At 38.1% G+C, this 21,941-nt stretch overlaps 2 protein-coding genes across 2 annotated transcripts in view; one reads left to right on the top strand and one right to left on the bottom strand.

Moving 5' to 3' along the window:
* pan2 (poly(A) specific ribonuclease subunit PAN2) overlaps positions 1 to 5,897 on the bottom strand; it is a 15,175-nt gene extending 9,278 nt beyond the window's left edge. Inside the window, 8 exon segments of the mRNA XM_063879774.1 lie at positions 226 to 322; positions 1,776 to 2,121; positions 2,222 to 2,492; positions 2,765 to 2,842; positions 3,072 to 3,192; positions 3,690 to 3,859; positions 4,634 to 4,933; positions 5,823 to 5,897. Of these exon segments, the coding sequence (XP_063735844.1) occupies positions 226 to 322; positions 1,776 to 2,121; positions 2,222 to 2,492; positions 2,765 to 2,842; positions 3,072 to 3,192; positions 3,690 to 3,859; positions 4,634 to 4,915 (1,365 nt within the window). The 5' untranslated portion in view covers positions 4,916 to 4,933; positions 5,823 to 5,897.
* A 12,487-nt stretch (positions 5,898 to 18,384) lies between these two features.
* On the top strand, positions 18,385 to 21,174 carry ormdl2 (ORMDL sphingolipid biosynthesis regulator 2). The gene is made up of 4 exons (XM_063879658.1): positions 18,385 to 18,524; positions 19,590 to 19,763; positions 20,040 to 20,191; positions 20,568 to 21,174. The coding sequence occupies exons 2-4, from the start codon at positions 19,590 to 19,592 to the stop codon at positions 20,701 to 20,703; spliced, it is 462 nt and encodes a 153-aa protein (XP_063735728.1). The 5' UTR covers positions 18,385 to 18,524; the 3' UTR covers positions 20,704 to 21,174.
* The last annotated feature ends 767 nt before the right edge of the window (positions 21,175 to 21,941 follow it).

Raw genomic sequence — 21,941 nt, 5'->3', positions numbered from 1 at the left:
TGAACGTGTTGCATATGAATGAGAATCAGACTTAGTTTCTCAAAATAATCATTTCATATTTTAAAATAATGAGACATCCAAACAAAAACCTATAAGGAAAACAACGACTTCAATCCTTTGCTACGTTTTATAAAATGATGACAATATATAAAAAACATTGATGACTGAATGTGAGTTTGTTGTTTCGCACAGTCAGATGTACAGTATTGTGTGTTTGTGACTTACCTGGTTGCGGGGGCGTGTTCGGGGGTTTGCTGCGTATCCGATGAAGCCGACGGTCTTCATGGTGCGGAGGATCTCCGGATCCACAGGAGGAGCTCGTCTGTGGGACAGAGAGGGGAACTTTAAACCTCATTAGGAACATTTCTGTGATTTAATGTTTAATGTTTATGGGATCAAGCATTCTCTTCTAACATTTAAAGTGTAACCTGTGCTCCTAAAATAAGTTTAGAATAAATTGTGTTAGATTTAAAGAGCTGTAAATTGTTTTTAATAAACCATTTATATTTTATATTATTTTAGACTTATTTTTTTTTTTTTTTATTTTATTTTATTTTATTTTATTTTATTTCTTATTTTTATTCTACTTTTTATTTAGTTTTTTATTCTTATTTCATTCTTTTTTTTTTATTGACTTCTTTTGGTTTGAAGTGTTTTTATCAATTGCAAAGTTGTTTATGACCTATAGCCATTTCAACGAGTGCAAAACAACCTAAAAATAATAATACAATTATAGCCAGATTTATTCCAAATCACTAATGATGCAACGTTTGGTCTGAGGGTCAAAAGGAGTTCACGTTGTTCCACGTTGTGACTCGAAACCAGACCATAATTAAACCCTGTCATCACTTAGAGAGAATTTGAAATCAGGAAACCCTTTATTGACCCTTGGGGGGGGGGGGGAACTCAGCTGTTGCAGCACCATGTTATTAATTAGAAATCCAGAAAAGAGAACTGAAAAGTTCCTCTGGATGACTTCAGTGTTGATTCTGTCAGATCGGTCACTTTGTGAAGCCACGCACGAGACGGAGGAAGAGGCTTCTGATGTTTCTGTATTCCTGCTTCTGTCATCACATCAGAGGGTCCGTCTCTCAATACTTTCCAACTTCTCTTTTAGTCTGCACCTCTCAGTCCCTGGCTTCCTTCTGAAGACGTAATCTTTAACCTCACACACACACACACACACACACACGTAGTTCCATGTTTAACAAAGCCGTTTCCTAAAAAAGCAGGAAGTTAAACGTGCATCTGCTGGGAACATTTGTGGTGCTCTGGTGATTATTTCCACCTTTAAAAAGTGTGGCGCATTAATAATAATCAAGACTCAAAACAGAGGTGCTAATGTGGCTCTGCAACAAGACCCTAAACGCATGCTGCACAGTTCAACCGCTGCTCCTTTAAATAATGCATTTGCAAAAACACAACAACAACTTCCAGCTCTGCTTATTTTAAATGGCTCTTTCGGGGTCTGTCAGGTCTAATGAGCAGTAAAAGCTGAGAGCTCCAAGAGACACACACTGTAATGACATGCATCGTCCAGAACAGAGGAGGGGGATTCCCGTGAGTTTCAATAACTTTGAAAGAAGATTTTGGGTTTTTTTTGTCAAGAACTGTGCAGAATAAAGCAGGGGGGGGGGTTACGATCTGGCTCTTTATGTCCGTGATTTCTTTCTGGAGCATTTTACGGAAGTCTGTACTCTGGACACCACCACCATGGTATCATACAGCACAACTGGGTGAGGTGGATAAACACAGGTGTGTGATCAGTGTGTTACCTGGGGCTGGGCGTTGCCATGGCGGCGGACCAGTCTGACAGCAGCTGCTCGGCGCTGGTCAGCGGCGTGGGGATGAGCGACAGCGGCAGCAGGTCGTGGTTCCAGTCCAGCTGCGGCAGCGAGTCCACGATGCACGGCAGCGCGAACTCCGAGTCGCGGCTGTAGTCGTTGAAGGAAACCTCCGGAGCGTCGGACCACAGGTGCACGATCCCCCCCGAGTCCCCGAACGCCAGCGCCTGTTTGCTGGACGACACGTCGAAGCTCATCAGCACCTGGCCCACCGTGTTCACGTGGAAGATGTCCGCCATGTTGGCCAGGCCGGTGGGCTCGCAGAACTGACACTGACCTGAGTGTGTGGGGGGGGATTCACAGGTGACAGGTGAGGCAATCAGGGACGGAGTGTATGGACTTTGCCTGTGACAAACAGAGCTTCATCGAGACGTTACCTGTCTGCGAGAGGATGGCGAGGCGGGACGTGTAGGTGGGGATGAACCTGAGGAACAGGGGGTCCACGTGGACCTGCAGGGGGGTCACGGCCCTCATCATGCGGAGGTCGTACACCATGAGGAAGCGGTCGCAGGCCAGCCCGTTCATCCCGCGGCTGGAGAACCCGCAGGCCGCCAGCAGGTTCCCGTGGACGTCGAAGTCCGACAGGCTGCCGGAGAACGCGTCGAACTCGTGCTCCGTCTTGAAGCTGCGCAGGTCCCGCAGAGTGATCTGATTTAAGGGGGGGTCGTGATGTAAATGTGGTAGTTTGTCGATGCATTTTTTACAACTGGGTATACAAGAAGTACTGCGTCATCTACAACAGATACCATGTTTTCAAATGTCAAAAGCAGACACTATGAAAGTTAAACTATCAGATGTAGCAGAAAAGTACATTTTCTTCCTCCAAAATGCAGCGGAGTAGAAGCAACATCAAATGGAATACTCAAATAAAGTCAAAGAATGACAGAAAATGACTTCAACACAATACTCGTGGTGCTTACCTTTCCAGAGGTGTGACCACAGAAGAAGAAGCGACCGGTTTGGCGCATTATAGCGACTCCAGGAACGTCCACATTAAACTGACAACCAAAGACCAAACAATAAATGATGACATAAATATTTGTGGGATTCATTGATTCTTGTTCTGAAGCAGTTAAAGCAAATGTGCAACAAATAAAAATGTAAATGAAGTTAAAGTCAAAGACTAAATAAAACAGAATTAAAACACAGAAATATTAGAATTTAAAGCAACGTTTTGAATAAAAGATCAAATGTGTACTGTAATAAACAGGGAGCCCCCCCCCACACCTTCTGAGTTTCCTGCATCGCGTTCAGGTCGAACTCCACGGCGTAGTTTTGTAATCCTCCCATCAGCACCGTGTTGTTCTCAGTCATCAGGAGACTGTGCATATCAGCGGCCTCATCCATCCTGCAGGACGGACACACACACACACACACACACACAGACACACACAGACACACACACACACACACACACAGACACACACACACACACACACACACACACACACACACACACACACACACACACACACACACACACACACAGACACACTTTTTTTTAAGTAAAAAATGTATTTATTAAAAATGAATAATAATATATATATATTATTATAATTATAATAATTATAATAATATATATATTATTATAATTATAATAATATATATATATTATTATAATTATAATAATATATATATATTATTATAATTATAATAATAATAATAAGTAAAACATTTAAAAACATAGATAAATTAAAATGAATAAATTATGAAGAGTAAGGAAAAATAAATGAACTAAATGATGCTTCCAGAGCCTCTGTGCGACACTGACACATGCTTGTGTGGAGCCAGCAGAGGAGTTAACCCCCTCCCTTCAGACCATCAGCTCTCACAGTCTTTACTCACGGGTAGTCGAACATGACGAGCCCCCCCCGGGTGTGACACTTCAGGTTGCACTTGGACAGGAACAGGACGCCGGTCTCCAGACTGTGGATCTGTCGGATATCATCGGCTGCGTTCGCTTGGAACGAGGAATGTCGAACCATTGTTGGTCCGAAGAACGAGGTCACGTGACCCTGAAGAGAGAGAAAGAGAATAAACACGTTAATATTATCAAGTCCTACAATTAGTCATTACTTTCTTATATTTAATCAATAGATGCTAATCATGAATATCTCCGCTTAGTATTGACTTTACACATCCCAATTAATAAATGGAAATGAAGCGTTAAAATAAAGACACACATTTGGTGAGAAGAAAACAATAAAAAATAATTCATTCAGAAAATACTACTACTAATAACACAAATTAAAAAAGAGAACATAATAATAATCTTAACCCTTTCTTACGCCAATTATCAACATCTTATTTATTCACCATTTTGTTTTGAAAGATAAATTTAAAGATCTAATTTTCTTGCTAAAGTTGATCCATAAATTTACTCCTTTTTAAAGAATGAACTGCATTCGTCCTCTCCATTTGTTTCTTGGTCATACAGACCCATTTTGGACAATATGATGCAATCATTTGCTTATTTCTTCACATATTTTGAAACATTTGAGATGCTTTTATTTTGAAAAGTGGTTTTTCTGTGTCACCTGGTCATTCCTCCAACACATTATTGTAATAAAAGACAGATAAAACGTTTCTGTGATTCCCATCTGCTCTTACATTGTATTTATTATTCCTTGGCCCAGTTTCATTATCATCAGGCTCGTAGTTTCTGTAATTCTGCTTAACAACAAAGCATACAGTAACTTCCTTTGAGGGAGAGGGAGTGTTTCTGCATTTCCACTGAACTGGAAGCAGCAAACACTCTGTAATTATCTGTAACTCTTGAACATTCTCACCCTGTGGTTTCCCATCCACAGCATTTCCTCCTGGAGGTCGAAGTGTGTGGCGGTGACCGGGATGCCGCCCTCCGACATGGCGCTGTGCAGCTCGGAGAACATGCCCTCCATTAGGTGCACCTGTTCCGAACCCGGCACCGCCAGCCCCTCGGGGTCCATCTCCTGCATGAGCCCCGGGTTCAGGTGGGGGTCCATGGAGGGCTCCATCCCACCGTCCAGGGGCCCGTGAAGGTTGGGCTGGTAATCCCCCATCCCAGGGTCCATACCGTCAAAGTTCATCATGAGTGCAGCTTAGTCAACCTGCAGGGGAGAGACGACTTCTGCTGTTAGGACGGAGCAAGCAAGATTTAATGATCATCAAATAACATCAGCATTATCATTTTAATAGTTGTGCCAGATTTAGATTGACAGGCTAATTTCCATCAGCAGCCCCTGGCATGTTGATGGCATTCAAAGATCATATAGGAACAGATCATCAGAAACATATATTACAAATATAACACTTTTACATTTACCTTACAGTTTATACAAGAAGTTACAAAACACAGAACATTTAGATATAAAACTATGTTCATACATGGGAGAATATAAAACAGAAACGTTTAAAATAAAATAGTATAAAATATTTAACAGTGAAAGCAAAACGAATACATGAACTATATGATGTAAATAATATCTGCAGTATGTATGCTATTTTATTTAACTCTATAAAGCACGTATTTCAGGGTTTTGAAAAGAGCGATAAAACCCGTTTTTTAAAATGTATTTTCCATTAATATCATGATTTTGAAACTCAAACACTGACCTGTTCTTCAGGGTAACTTCAACGTTAGCTTCGGCTAGGCTAACAGTAGCTAGCACCGGAAGCTAACGTTACTGCTAACTGTTAGATAAATATTCCAAAGATATTATTTATTAGTTATTGTATTCATTAGTGAAGGAAGCACACAATGCTAAGATAGCGTTATTTCACCCACAACAGTTAATAAGTGGCTTATTGTTTGAACAATAATCAGTAAATGAGTTATCTTTAACAGTTAGCATGAGCCGCTAAAGTTAGCATCAGTGTTTTGGCTGCAGATTTTGTTCGTTTTTGCTCCTAAATCGTCCACATTACGGGAGATCATGTTAATATAAAATACTTAGAGACTGTCCTCTAAGTGTGCATTAATATAACGTTCGTACCAACCTCTTATCGTGATCTGATTTCCCGCACAGGAGCCCATGCTTCATTCACAAAAACAATAACAACAAAACACTTCCGAGTCAAACGGCGGTGCGTTCAAGAGCCGCAGTGTGTGTAGGTAAAACGTAAAGATGTTAGTGTTAGTGTAATGTTAGGAAACAAAAACATTTTTATTGCTCTTATGTTATTTTCGTATTCATTAAGCCTTTTCATGTTATAACAGTATGTACCTCCACTACACAAGTCTTCAGAGGGAGATGTTTGTACTTTTTACTACTAAGTGTTAACCTGAACACACACGTTTGAGCTTTCACTGTGGTAGGTTGAAGAAATGCAAACTCACAGTGATTAAAAGTGACAGTAAATAAAGGTATTAAAAGTGCTATATTAAAAAAAAATGCACAAAATAATAAAGTTGGGACCCATGTTAAATGCTAAATTCTCCCTTAAAAAATGATATGATATATAACCTGTAATACAACACTTGAATATGACTTCACATCAAACTAACACAAGCCTGCACAAAACAAGATAGGTTGATTTTCTCTTCACATTTTCATGTGTTTACACGTTTCAGCCACAATAGAGGGTCAGTCGTGTGACCGGGCAAGGTGGGCTTTTGAGAGAATAACCTGAAGCGTAATAAACGAGGTGATAAAATACAATAAAATAATAACAGGGGGAAGTTTCTGTGTTCTCGCCAACACCAGCTCCAGAGTAAAGATCATAAAATACACAGGGTGAGTTTTAGAGTTATTTGTGTTGTGATGTTGGTAATCAGCTGGTTGAGACTCATGAATGCAGGAGGTAGAGGTAAACACTGAGACACTATTCCATATTTAATATTTACCATTCATCCGTTAAGGACTGCGAGTGGACATCTCTGGTACGTCTGAAAAATGTACTTATTATTCTGATTTATTTTAATTTAATGTTTGTTTTGTTTGTACTTTTTAATCATCATTTTGTTTGAATTAATTCTCAACTATTTTATTTTATTATTACAAATGTTGTTTTCTTTTTCTGTGTTTCTATCAGGTTTAAATTCCTAGAAATTCACCTAAAAAGTCTGCAGTTCAATATTTGTAGGAATTACATGCACATGAGATTTATATCTGATGTTGTTTACATTATTATTCTGATTTATCTTAATTTAATCTTTATTTTCTTTGTCTTTTTCTATTTCATTTCAGTTCATCCTGACCTATTTTATTATTACTTTTCTTCTGTTTGTTGGGTTTTCTATGACGTTTAAATTCCTAAAATGTCACTTAAAAAGTCTGCAGTTCAATTTGTAGGAATAACATGCAGAGGACATGAAATAATAACATCAATACATTTTATTATCAGGTGCTCAAAGACGCTCACAATATTTATGCTGTGTGATTCACAGTCATATTCTGATTTATCGAGGCTTCAATGCTTGTTCTATAATTGGCTTTTATTCATCATTCTGATTCAAGTCTAATTTAACCAATGAATGTGCAGCTCAGTATTTTAGGAATTGAGCATAAATCAAATGCTATGTAATTCTGTTTCCTGTCACAGATCTGCAATCAATGCTTCCCTTCTTTTATTTACTGTCACAAAAATGATTTCCCTAAAGCGGTAACTGGACGTTAGCAGTCTTATCTTACAGACAGAAAACCCAAACCATTAAAGGCTTTAGTGAATGAAAGCGTTTTAACGATCAGATAAAATCTAATGTTTAAATACCAACTGGTTTCTGTCGTCATTTCTCCAGCAATGAGTCGATGAGCTCATTGCTGGAGAAAAAAGGTGAGGCTTTTTATTAATCTGAAAAACTTACACTTATGAAGTACTTTTAATACTATATATATATTTGACTTCTTTGCAGATTTAGACTTGAATTAAAAACTATAACTGAAAGGACTTATGATATATTATTGTAGGTTGATGCACTTTAATGCATTCTAATACATAAATAACAGATATTACAATTCATAATAACAATAATAATAATACATCAATAGATCAATATAATAATACATCAATAGATCAATATAATAACACATCAATAGATCAATATAATAATACATCAATAGATCAATAAATATAATATATGACAATAACAATAATACGTTATTTTTTAACAAATAAATCCCTCCCAAATAATCATAAAAATACATCATTAAAAAATCATTTAAATCAAAATGAATATTAAAATGTGTTTGAATATTTATTTCCCCATAAAATGAATAAGTAAAACTCCACCTCTTTCTCTGTAACTTCTATTTCAACGTAATGAATAACAAAGCTGTTGATCCTGCAGTTTATTGCATTGAATGAGTTACATGTATTATGACCACTGTTTACATGCTTGGGACAGATTAAGGAAGCTCGACACCGCTCCTGCTTCCTGTGTCTTTCCTGTGTTTCTCAGTAACTTGTGTTTCAATGTTTCTCTGGTACAGAAGCGGGGCGGCTGCAGACACTGTGGGAAGTTTGTCCAGTTTTTCTGGGAGAGGTAAAGGTTAATCTCACTTCCTCAGCACCCAGATGTGAAACCTGATTAGGAAGCAGGTTAATTGATGTGTCAGAAACAAATGCACTTTGTTTCAGATGATGAGTATTTAATTAAAAGATTCATCTCCATGATCAAATATGTTATATATTATTGTATTTACTGAGAGGTTTAGTGATGTGTTGTAGGTTATTATTACTTCCTCTCTAAATGTGTATTTATTATTATTATATGTTTGATTTGATTTATTTCGAACATGTAAAACAATAATACAAACTTAAGCTTTATTAAATTGAAATATTATTGACTTACAAATGAGATATAAACAAATGATCTGCCTTTATCCTAAAAGTTTAAAACCTCTAAATGAAAAGCGAAATGAATACCTTATGAAACTTCCTTTGGTTTCAGGTTTATAAAACTTTGATATATTCATTATTTATGAATGCAGTATTTTTCAGAATCAGGTGAGAGTCCTCCAGGTGTTTCCGGACACGTACCTGTAGGTGTACCTGTGGTGATGTAACGCTGCCAGCCTTTCCTGCACGTGGAGTTTACTGAATATGTATTTACCTCTCATCCCGGGAGAACCCCCTTCCCTGTTCTCTGAGGCATAAAATGAACTTCAGTTCAGCTCATCCTCACTGTCAGCAGACTCTCAGCACACTCAGATCTCTGACCTTAATGAGAATAAAACTCACCATGAAGATGTTCTGTTTCACCGCGGTGCTCTGGTTCCTCCTGGCCGCTGCTCAGTGCTCCCCTCTCGGCCACGCTCTGCAGGAGGAGCCGTGCGGCGCGGTGCGGAAGAGCAGCCTGCATCTCAACCGCATCGCGAGGACCGTGTCCACAGAGGTGAGCGGGTTCACTGCCATTATTAAGAATGATAATACACCTTTAGAACTTTTCACACAGCTTCTCGATTTTGCTGTCTATGTAGAAATATATAATAAATAGATTTTATTTTTTTTAAATTTGGCAAAATCCTTGTAGTTTTCACACATTTCTGTTGAACTTCATTTATTTCAAACATTTTATTGTTGTCATTTTGAATCTTGTGTTTATTCTATTGATTTAAAAACATTTTATTGGCATATTGTTTTATTTCTAGTCCTGCAAAATAGTTTTTTGTTGAAAGTTTTTATTTAACATTTGTGTTTATTTATTCTAGAGAATATTTCTTAACCCTTTATTTATGTATTGTGTTCTATTTATATATATATTCTAATTACTTTTATTATATATTATATTATATTATTTATTCTATTGTTTTTATTTTTAGTGATATTTATTTTGTGTTTATTCCTCTTTATTTTAATACTGTGATGCACTTTAGGTTTATAAAAAATGTGCTTTATGATTAAAGTTGAGTTCAATTGAACTAGATTACAAACCATCAGGAATATTGACATTGCTGATGATGATGTTTAAAGAAATGAGTTGTTGTTTACTAAAGATCTATTATTTCATAGGCACGAAATGGATCCAACAACATCGATGACTTCACCAGCGCTCTCGCCTGGATCGAGCCGAAGGACATGTGCGACCCCCAGACCCTCAAACACAACCCTGAGGTCAACTTTTAAATCACTTTTATGAGAAGAAAATCACGTGGAATACTTTTCCATTCTTTTCTCAATTGTATTTGATCTATTTCATCTTTCTAATCTATGAGGCACAGATCTTATTAGTAATAATGAACAGTTTTATGCCAGAAAACAAAAACCAGTGAGAATGATTCAGATATTATAGTACTTGTTTTAATGTATTTATTCATAATGTCATTTCTCTTTATTCATCTAACATGTTAAAAAATGCATCTCATTGTTATTGATTTGAACATTTCTGCTTGTATTTATTGCTATATTGCTTATTAATAGTTATGTGGAGGTCGTTTTTGTGCATTCTGTGGCACAGCAGTTCCCCTGGGGATTAAAGGAGCTGTCTATAACACTCCCTTTGTAATCCCACCTCTCCTCAGACGTGTCTGGTGAAGCTGCTGGACGTCTTCTCCAGCTACAGCTCTGCAGTCCAGAGGCTCTCTGGGTTTGAAAGCTGCTCTAAGTTTGCCAGCAAGCTGCAGCCGGCGATGCACAAGCTGCACCAAGACATGAGCCGCTGTGTGCACGCGAGGGTAGGGAGACACCTGCAGCAGGTGAGTCAGAAAAAAGTCCAACCACCTTTAACACGTTTATTTTCATACATTTGAGTCAGTCTGTGCAGCATTCAGAATCAGAAACAGGTTCACACATACGAGAGATTTGCACTGGTGTATTTGGTGCTTACATTAACAGAGGATTGGAGACTGTACTTCATAACATTTGTGGGTTTCAAATTAAAAGTCAAATATATAATGTGAATAGATATTAAAAGAGGCAGCTTTGTGTACAAACTTGTAAAATATTTGGAGGTTAATGGGTGTTTGTTCCTGCTCCTTATTCTGATATACCTGGAGGTTAATGGATGTTTGTTCCTGCTCCTTATTCTGATATACCTGGAGGTTAATGGATGTTTGTTCCTGCTCCTTATTCTGATATACCTGGAGGTTAATGGGTGTTTGTTCCTGCTCCTTATTCTGATATACCTGGAGGTTAATGGGTGTTTGTTCCTGCTCCTTATTCTGATATACCTGGAGGTTAATGGGTGTTTGTTCCTGCTCCTTATTCTGATATACCTGGAGGTTAATGGGTGTTTGTTCCTGCTCCTTATTCTGATATACCTGGAGGTTAATGGGTGTTTGTTCCTGCTCCTTATTCTGATATACCTGGAGGTTAATGGGTGTTTGTTCCTGCTCCTTATTCTGATATACCTGGAGGTTAATGGGTGTTTGTTCCTGCTCCTGCAGCATCTCAAAGAGGAGAGGCTGGAGGTCGTGGATCCCTGGAAGCAGCCGTCTCTGTGCAGATTCACTCTGGACCGACTCTTCTCCTTCTCCATCCTCACGGCTCGAGTGTTTGCCGTCGGGGATCCGAGCCAACACACCGCCGGGTCATATCACAGATGCATGTGAACAAATGTTAACTAATACCAGAAACCTAATGAGATCACATTGATCCAAAGCCCTCTGTACAGCCGTCAGCGCTGACCGTATACACACAAGTGTTCATCTTCTTTCTGCATGTATTTCCAATGGAATATATTTTTCTAAAATGTTGTATTTATTTTTATTATTTTATTTATTATAGGGATGTTTTCCAAATTACTATTTTTACATTTATCTATGTATTTTTCAGTACTTGTATTTAACATTTTTGTGACTTTTATTGGTTATTTTCTACATTAATGATATATAGCATACATTAAATGATATATAGCATACATTAAATGATATATTGCATACATTAAATGATATATAGCATACATTAAATGATATATAGCACAATAACATGACATTTTATTGTGCTATATAAATGAAGTGTGATTGCTTGATTGATTACAACAAGAGAATTAATATTGAATATTTATTCTAATCTTATTTATTTATTGATATTATTGATTTTTAATGCAGAAGAAATTAAAAAATCGCAACAAACGATGTCTTGCCTCATCATTTGTTTTTCTGTTATTGGGTTCCTTCCACTGAAAAAGACAAACAATGTCTCCCCTCAGGAAAGTTATAAAGTTACCTGCACTCTGAGCCAATGAAATTTCCAAAAACCAACACTCAGAGAAAAACACAGAGCAGGAGGAAGCTGTGCTTTCCTGAAACTCTCCTGCAGATCCTCAGCGCTCTGCACACTGAGCGCAGAGTTTCCTCGTCACCATGATGGTGCAATGCCAGAGGAGTAACTCAAATGCAAAACAGGAAGGTGTCACGTTCAAAAGGGGAAGAGGAAGCAGCAGTGAGCTCGGCAGGAAGGTACAGGATTGCTCAACAAGGAAGTTAGTTCTCTCAGTGACTCAATATCCAGCATTCATTCATCCAGCCTGCAGGGGGAAAACTCCCACAGTGCACTGCTCACATCTGCAGGGTCAGCAGATCTGCCATAAACACAAGAGCTTTACAAGAACAGGATCATGATGATGATATACTCCTTTATGAGTCCCACGGAGAGGGAACTAAATGAGAGAGACTCTGGGTGATGTTTCATAAGGTGCAACAAAGCACCACCACATAACCATAAATACAGCCAGATGAAACATTGGATCTGTAGAGCTGTGATATATTAGGTCATGCATTTCTTTTTCATAAAATAAAGACAACTATCACATCCGTGGAGACGAGACAGGATACACCTTCAGATGTCCAGAGACCCAAAGACGATAAGGAACATTTAGATATGTAGTACGTCACTACTTATAAACCATAAGACTGGAAAAGATGCATTTATATTTAATCTCAGACACTTAGATTCACACACAAGACATGTGTGGATAAGTTAGGGTACAATAAATGAAGAAAAGAGCCGATGAGGTAAGATGGTGTGATTATGGGATTAAAGCTCAATCACTTGTATTAACCTTGCTGGACGGTATCTGGGAAGTGGCATTATGTATGATACCAGATGCTTTGCATATTTGAGGAAGGGGTTATTATGACAAACAGGAAGAGAAGGGGAAGCAATTTGCCCTGGGGGGGGTATCGGCACCTCCCAGTGGTTCTTTGTATGGTGTGTGTTTGGCTTACTGTGTTTGAGAGGGCTGAGAGTCAGTGCAGAGCAGGACGCCCTCAGCAGGCGTCATGCGTGCTGAGAAACTGCTAGCTCAGCATAAGCATGCTGAGGTGTTTTCTAAAAGCTTATTTTAAAGCAGAAAGTGAAATACAATAATTAAATAAATCAGATAGGTTGATATTAACTCTGTTCATTTTCAGTATGGTTAGATAGGTTGATATTAACTCTGTTCATTTTCAGTATGGTTAGATAGGTTGATATTAACTCTGTTCATTTTCAGTATTGTTAGATAGGTTGATATTAACTCTGTTCATTTTCAGTATGGTTAGATAGGTTGATATTAACTCTGTACATTTTCAGTATGGTTAGATAGGTTGATATTAACTCTGTTCATTTTCACTTTCCGCTTGTTGGACTTATTGGTTATTGGTTCGTTCTCGTACGATATTGAATACTTAAACATTGATGGTGTTTATTTGAGTTTGTATCGCCTGTTAATATCTCAAAGACTAAATGAATGTTGTGTTTCTTTGTCTAACTCGTCATTTTCTTGGACAACAGCTGAGTTGAAGGTGCGGTGACGATGGTTACAGTCAATTAACATATCATACACTGCCATAAGATAATCAAATACAATCCAATCAGATAGGTTGATATTAACTCTGTTCATTTTCAGTATGGTTAGATAGGTTGATATTAACTCTGTTCATTTTCAGTATGGTTAGATAGGTTGATATTAACTCTGTTCATTTACAGTATGGTTAGATAGGTTGATATTAACTCTGTTCATTTTCAGTATGGTTAGATAGGTTGATATTAACTCTGTTCATTTTCAGTATGGTTAGATAGGTTGATATTAACTCTGTTCATTTTCAGTATGGTTAGATAGGTTGATATTAACTCTGTTCATTTTCAGTATGGTTAGATAGGTTGATATTAACTCTGTTCATTTTCAGTATGGTTAGATAGGTTGATATTAACTCTGTTCATTTTCAGTATGGTTATTTAATGCTTAGCTATCATCTGGAGCGAGAGGCAGATGAAAGCTGCACCACAAAGACAGTGAAACCTTTATTTCATATGTTGATGAGGGACGGAATGAACATGTGCTGTGAGAATGAAAAGAGGTATTAACGTCATCAGTGTTTTCATTAACGATGCACATGCATACCACTGCGCTGACTCAGCAGACACACTTCCTCGGGACGTCCCGAATGTGACCCTGTGGCGTCACTTCCTTATTGTGATTTCTCTGCACACTGATCAGAATACAGGAAACACTCGGTCTGTTTGTTGTGGTTTTCATTCCTACATGTGTGAGTCATCCTCCGTCAAACACATCCCTGTTCGTGATGCAACTTAAATGTAAATCATGGTTCTTCTTCATCACGGGAGGATAATCAGCAAGATACAGTGAAAGAAAGTCAAAGTACTGCAGAATGAATCGTGTTCAGGACATTTTCACTCATGTATTGATTTTTCAGATGACCTTAAATATTTCAGATTGTGGAGATGAAGCTCCTTTAGTATCTCGGATTCAGCATTTGGTTTATATCCTCTATGTTTATGAGATCAATTAAAATGTGAAATAACAGCAAAAATATAAATCATTTCAAACTCAAACTGTAGGAAAAAGTCATGTGTACAAAAAATATTAAAATACAGAAGAGGTTTTTGTTACAAAAATACTAGTGTTTTAAATCTTATGAATATATGATTATGATTATTAGAAATATTGTAAAATAAATATTAAATACAAAGTTATAATAATAATTCTACTTTTTTTATCCAAACATTTAATCACAAAGTTTATTTATTAAATAATATAAAATAAAATATATATATTATTTAATGAAATGGCCACCACCACCACCACCACCACCACCACTCCCCGGGCGCTGTACAATAGCTTCCCACTGCTATTAGGATGGGTTAAATGCAGAGCTGCATTCACATGTGTGACAAAGATAAAGAGGGTTTCGTCCTTCTGTTGGTCTCCTAAATGTTTTTGGATGATAATGGATCACCGTGGCATAGAGGGAAGTGGTTTCAGACTTTGACATAACTTGGTATTAAGAGTAATGAATAGAAAAACTAGTACTTTCCACCTCTGGTGTCAAACCCCTTCTGTACCAACCACTGACACAAAGACACTCATTCTGCCTTGACCTTTTGCCTTTGAAAACAAGTACTGACCTGAAGTACCCTCTTAAGGTATGTATACCTCAGAGGAAAACATTTGACTTATTACTCCAATTACTATTTATTGAAGTTTCTTGCTAATTAATATCTAAAAAACCTAAAATTAGCCCTTTGAATACAAACTAAACCACCCAAAGAAATAATAAAATGAGATGGATTTCAGCAGCTTCAACATCATTATGACATGTTAATGCATCAATAATAATAATAAAATTAATATAAGTATAATATATATAATGTAATGAGCTCCTTACATACAAACCTTCACTTCATTAGGATTTGAAATGCATGATTTTAAATTGTATTAAGTGTATTATTGGTTGTTATTAAGTTACTAAAGTTTACAGTAATTAACACTCGTGTGATATCAATCCGTGTATCATTCGTTTTCTCGTTTTTCCGATTTCAAAACCAAAACCAGAAATCGGATTACGGTTCGTTTTCTCGTTTTTCCGATTTCAAAACCAAAACCAGAAATCGGATTACGGTTCGTTTTCTCGTTTTTTCCATTTCAAAACCAAAACCAGAAATCGGATTACGGTTCGTTTTCTCGTTTTTTCGATTATGCACCCCCAAAGTTATTTTAGCCAAAGAATTAAAACATTTCATGACATTATTAATGCACCATCATATCACAATATTCATGGTTGGTTTCATAATTTTCCCACAGATATCAGCAGAAGAAAGCATGCGGGAAAATCGTTCAGCAAAGCGTGAAGTCTGTGTCGCCAGCAACACAGAAGAAGCTACAAGAGAAATGGAGAGAGTCAAAGCGGAGATGTAGGGCAAGGGAAAAAGCCACTAATGCTGTCCTTGATCTTACGCCACAATCACCTCAGGATCATGACCAGCCATTTGAAGAGATCAATGACCCCCCAGTGGCAAGGCCAGTTATCAATGGAGCCTCAGTGGCAAGGCCGGTTCTGCATGAAGTGATCAATGCTGTCCCAGTACCAGTACACGTTTTGTGTAGCACACCAGAGAAGTCCCCCGGAAACCAAAATCCACCCAAAAAAAGAAGAAAAACTAAAGTGACCAAAGAACTACGGAAACTACAAAAACAAAATGAGAAATTAATGAAGGAACTTGAGGCTGAAAGAAGAAGAGTAAATACATTTAGGCGAAAGAATCAACGCCTCGTGCAAAGACGGAATATGGATAAACGTGCTAACAAAAAAACACAAACAAAGCGAGGAAACACTGGAATTCAATTAAAAATATATATTTTACCTGTGTTTTGACTGAATTTAAAATAATAAATTTGACTGTACACAACATAGGCATACTAGTATTCTGTTGTCCAACGGTGCAACAAAATGTCCCGTGGTGCGACAAATTGAATTGTGAGGGGAAAAGGTATTTTAATGAAAAATGTATGTAAAAAGTGTTGGATAGTATAACAATGATATCATCACTATGCAGCTTTAAGGATGAAATGAAGATTCCTTGAGTTTTATACAAATTATAATGAATGTAACCCAGACATTTGGGTTAAGTCTCTATGTGTACATCTTATAGTATATAAATAACATAATTCTGAATTTGTTGGGGGTATGTTTGATGTGGAAATATAATTGGGACAAACTAATATGCCTTGTGCTTATCTATCTTACCTGTCCAACATTCTCTGAATTAAATAATGGCATTCTTTATGTCGTTGCACCGGTAGACACATTTTAGGACTACCACACCAAAAAGTGAATAATATGCAAAATATATGAAGAATTAGAAATGGACACATTCAGTTTTGAATTATTCACATATAAGGGAATATAATTATATGTCATTGGACATATATTTTTGAATTATTATTTTTTTCACTTTGGATTTGAGTTCACGTCAACCACCCATATACTCATACCTGGTTTTTTTCTGTCTTCTTCCACAGCAATGTGATGTTCCTGATTTGGGATCTGCTTCTCTTGCGTCTGTTTCCGAAGAGTCTTACTTTGTTATCCCACCGGACAGTGTCCTTCAAGTTCCATTGGATAGGCCACAGTTCTCCAAGACTTCATCTTTATTCCTCAACATTATTCTCTGCAGTCTATGACATCACTCCTGCTTAAGTTTCTCTACGCTGACTACCATAAGAATTAAGATTTATGATAGAGGACCCTCTCATCCCCTTCATCAACTCCCACCAGACAGGAGATTCAATCTACTACCACCAACTACAAGAACTCCTCAGCAGAAAGCTTTCTTAACGGACAATAAAGTTTATTTATCTATCTTATCGTATTGTTGTATTTTGTTGATATCACCCACGTGATAAGCAGTGTTGGGAATAAAGCATTACAAAAGTATGTAATTACTGTAATGCATTATTTATTTATTTCCTGTAACTAATGTAAGGCATTGCAGAGGGGGGAACTGTAATATATACTAGTTACAATGCTAGTAACTTAAGTTACAATACGTTTTACTGTAACCTGGATTTTAATGGTGTTCAGTGTGGTGGGTCAGAAAGCTATTCCTGAACCTGCAATTTTTTTAGTCTGTTAAAGTTACTTAAGTAATGCAAAAGTAATGCCTTAGGCCTACATTTTAAATAGTAATAGGCCTATGGTAGTGTAAGGGTTGAAAAGACAGTAGGCCTATGCCTATTGGGTAGGCCTGATCAGTAGGCTGCTTTACAGTTTTTGAGTAACTTGCCCAACAGTGGTGATAAGGTGATTTCCTAGGTCTACTCTTGTATGCCTATATGGACTTTCATGGGTTTTTCATAGTAAGCTAGCCTGATATCAGCCAACAACAACAATGCACATAACAATGACAGACCTACGCGAATAGGCTACGATGGAGATTGCTAAGTAAGGATTAAACATATGACGTATTTATTTAGATCAAATGCTCAAAACCCCCATGTTACAAGCTGCTTCATACAGTAGGCACCGATGATCTTTTACCCTGTGGCTCGCGATTGTTTGGTTTCCCTGACAACCAAACGAGCCCTGCCAGCCCTGCGCAAGAATCCGTGTATCATTCGTTCATTTGTTATCCGATTGTTTCATTTTCCATTTTTGGGGGTGCATAATCGAAAAAACGAGAAAACGAACCGTAATCCGATTTCTGGTTCCGATTTCTGGTTTTGGTTTTGAAATCGGAAAAACGAGAAAACGAACCGTAATCCGATTTCTGGTTTTGGTTTTGAAATCGGAAAAACAAATGAACGAATGATACACGGATTGATATCAAACGTATTTTTCATATTTTCTAGGGTATGCTAGGGACTTTCTTGGGTGTCAGTGAGACCGACCCCTCCCATGCTCCCCTGCCGCGGATGGTGAGGGTTGTCCGGCTAGAGGTCTGACGGATCCTCGCTGATGCTGCTGCTGCGGAGGAACCAGGGGGGCGGGGTTAAAGAGAAACAGGGAGTTTCCTGGTGAGCTACGACAACACAGGAAGGTAAAGTTGGCTCCGGTGAAATGTAAAGTTTTTAACCAATAAAAGCCACTCTGGAGGGGCTGATTCGTCACGATTTAACGGAATATTTTGCCCCGCAGGAGTGACTTAAATCCGGGGAAACTTTGAGCTAAAAGCATGTAAACCTGGAGGTAGCAGAGAAACTGTTAGCTTAGCATGCTAACGTTTTGGTCTCTAAAAGCTTATTATAAAGCAGAAAGTTAAATATTTTTGGACTTTATTTGGACTCGTATTGTTTCGTTCTCGTGTTTTATTGAATAATTAAACTTTGTTGATTCTATATTTTAGTTTTTATTGCCTGTTTGAGTGTTTCGGCTACATGTAGCTCAGGGATGTTCAGAGAGCGCTTGGTTTTGCAACCAGGGACAACTCAGTCGGGCGGTGATACGTTTTATTGATTAATCATACTAACAAACACTCACAAGTTCCCAAACCTAGAGAAGGAAGTAAATAAATGTAATAAAATGACTCCTAATCACAAACATAGTGTAAAAACAAGTATAAAACTAGTCATGAGCTGCAGTTTGAGTATCTTAACTGTAATTAAAATGGTCCTTTTTAGACATTTTATGGCTAAAAGGCTATAAAATGTCTAAAAAGGACCATTTTAATTAAAAATAGTTTTATTTTGTAAATCATTTAAAATCTTGACTGTTTTTTGGACCGGGGCCTGCCTTGGATCGAGCAGACTTTTATAAAAGTATAGGGAAATCAATGAATGAGAATAAATTATGCTTTATCTGATTAATTGAACATTAAACTTGCATTAAAACTACTTCTTAACAGTGAAAAAGGGAAATGTAATAGTTTTATTTAGACAATCCCAAACACTGGAAAGCTAAATTACACCCATATATTACATTTGTATTTTAAATTCATGCATCAAAATGACGTGATCACTGAAAAAAGCAAAGTCACAAACATGAAGTCGCACTGTTGCTCTACCATATCTGTATTTGTTGCTATGTTGAAATTAAATAAGAAATGTTCATTTAAATCCCCCAATATGTGACTCTCTCGCCCTCACCCCCCACACGTGTGCTGCAGATGAACGTGGGCGTGGCTCACAGCGAGGTGAACCCCAACACTCGGGTGATGAACAGCCGGGGGATCTGGCTCACCTACCTGCTGCTGACCGTGGTCCTGCACATCGTGCTGCTCAGCATCCCCTTCTTCACCGTGCCGCTGGTGTGGACGCTCACCAACGTCATCCACAACCTGGTCAGCTGTGCACAGAAATAACATCCCATAATTCATCATGAAGCTGAACACACAGAACTACCCTCATACCTCATTTGTTACACATTGGAAACATAAAGACCCTTTACATCAATTACACTTTTAAGGGATTCATTTCAGTAATATTGAGAATTTATTTAGCTTTATTTATTGCCTTTGTTTTGAAGTTTAATATATCTGTGTGTGTGTGTGTGTGTGTGTGTGTGTGTGTGTGTGTGTGTGTGTGTGTGTGTGTGTGTGTGTGATATCCCGGTGCAGGTGATGTACCTGTTCATGCACACGGTGAAGGGGACTCCCTTTGAGACCCCGGATCAGGGGAAGGCTCGGCTCCTGACTCACTGGGAGCAGATGGACTACGGGGTTCAGTTCACTTCTTCACGCAAATTCCTCACCATCTCACCCATCGTCCTGTGAGTATGCTGCAGAAACACCTGAGGAGGGGGGGGAGGGCTCTACTGGGACATGTCTCCATGCTTTCATGTTCAGAAAGCTCTTTATTTTTCTCAGACTGCCTGAGCTGCAGCACCTCTTTTCACCCTCTGTCTGAAACCAGAGCCCAGTCTGAATTCTGAGGAAAATTCTATTTTTTTTATTAAAGTCAATTTTGAAAAAAAAAATCTGAAAAAAGTCAAATTTCTTTGAATCTTTATAACTTTAAAAAATATATCTTTATTTAGTAGTTTTAAATATTTAATTGTATCTATACATGTTTTCTTGTATTTTCTTACTTCTACATATTTTTAATTATCACGGTTGGAATTGAAATGATTGTCCCCCCCCCTGCAGGTATATCCTCGCCAGCTTCTATACGAAATACGACGCCACGCATTTCCTGATCAACACGAGCTCCCTGCTCAGCGTCCTGCTCCCCAAGCTGCCGCAGTTCCACGGCGTTCGGATATTTGGGATCAACAAATACTGATGGGAGTTTAAAACCGACCCGGGACTGTTTCTGTTTCTGCTGAACTCTTGTAACGTCTGGAGGGGGGGAGGAGGGTTTCCTGTACGGACTGAGTGTGAAAACAGAGTGAATGCACTGCCGCTGTTCTATGAAAGTAAGTCTTTTCTTTACTGACGTTCCTGACGTATACTTGTCCAGTCGCCGGCTTCAAGAGAGAGCAGATTTGAGTTTGGATTTGATGTTGATTTCCTGTCACAAACGGCACTGGCTGCTCGTCTGTAAAGTGAGACGGCCATAACGTGAAGGAGGAACTCGCAGCGGCGCGCTTCTCCTTCAGATCTGTCTTGATTTTAGCGCTTTCGTCTTGGTTTATTATGAAGGATTCACACGCAGCATGCATTTACACACCACTGCAGTCCTGCTCCCATGTAATTTACTGTTCTGTTAAAGATGTTTGTTTCTCTTGCTTATAAAATGACGAGTGGAAAAACCTCAGTGACTTTTATTATCAATAACTCATCGTAAGGTCTGTATAAAGCTCTACCTTGTCCTGCAGAACCCAGCCCAATGACTCGTTTTATTCACGTTAAATGATCACCATGCACGCTGACGAGAACATCCTGCACAAATCATCAATGTAGGAAATACAAGAGAGGCCGATAGTGGAGCTCCCTTCCTCTTTTCTCATATACATTTACGATTCAGCACCTTTTTAAACCCTTTAAATTGTGCTTTTACTTAAAATGATGTTGCACAAAACTCTAAAAGTAGAGAGAAAGAAGAACCTCTCATTTTGTTGCACCGAAATCTCAATTTGAATGTGATCCGGTGTAAACCCGACGTAAATGTACTTTTTTGAATGGTTTCAAAATGTACAATTAAGCAAATCAGATTTCCATCCCAGTCTTTAAATGTCCTTTTCGTTTGTGCAAAACCCAAATAGATTCTCTTTTCATAATTCAGTTCATAATATGATATAGAACTGAAAGAGGGAGCAGCTCTGCGGATTTGAGAGGCTTTAAAAAGACATTTCTTTGCATGAGAAACAACTAAAGAGTCATCGGTTATTGTTGCATGGTATTTCTCTTTCTATACTTTTAGTCAGAGCTACTCACGCACACGTTGCTCCACAAGGTCAACTGCAGAGAGATTTCCCTGAATAGGTTCCTATGAATCCATTGATTGACAGCTGTTGGGCTGCGGGGAAGTCCGGACACTTTACATGAGGGGGCGTGTGAGTGCTATGCCTGCTATCGGAG

The sequence above is a fragment of the Eleginops maclovinus genome, chromosome 1 (assembly GCF_036324505.1).
Source record: "Eleginops maclovinus isolate JMC-PN-2008 ecotype Puerto Natales chromosome 1, JC_Emac_rtc_rv5, whole genome shotgun sequence".
Taxonomy (NCBI): domain Eukaryota; kingdom Metazoa; phylum Chordata; class Actinopteri; order Perciformes; family Eleginopidae; genus Eleginops; species Eleginops maclovinus.
The sequence above is the reverse complement of the archived record's forward strand: the minus strand, read 5'-3'. Positions and strand labels throughout refer to the sequence as shown.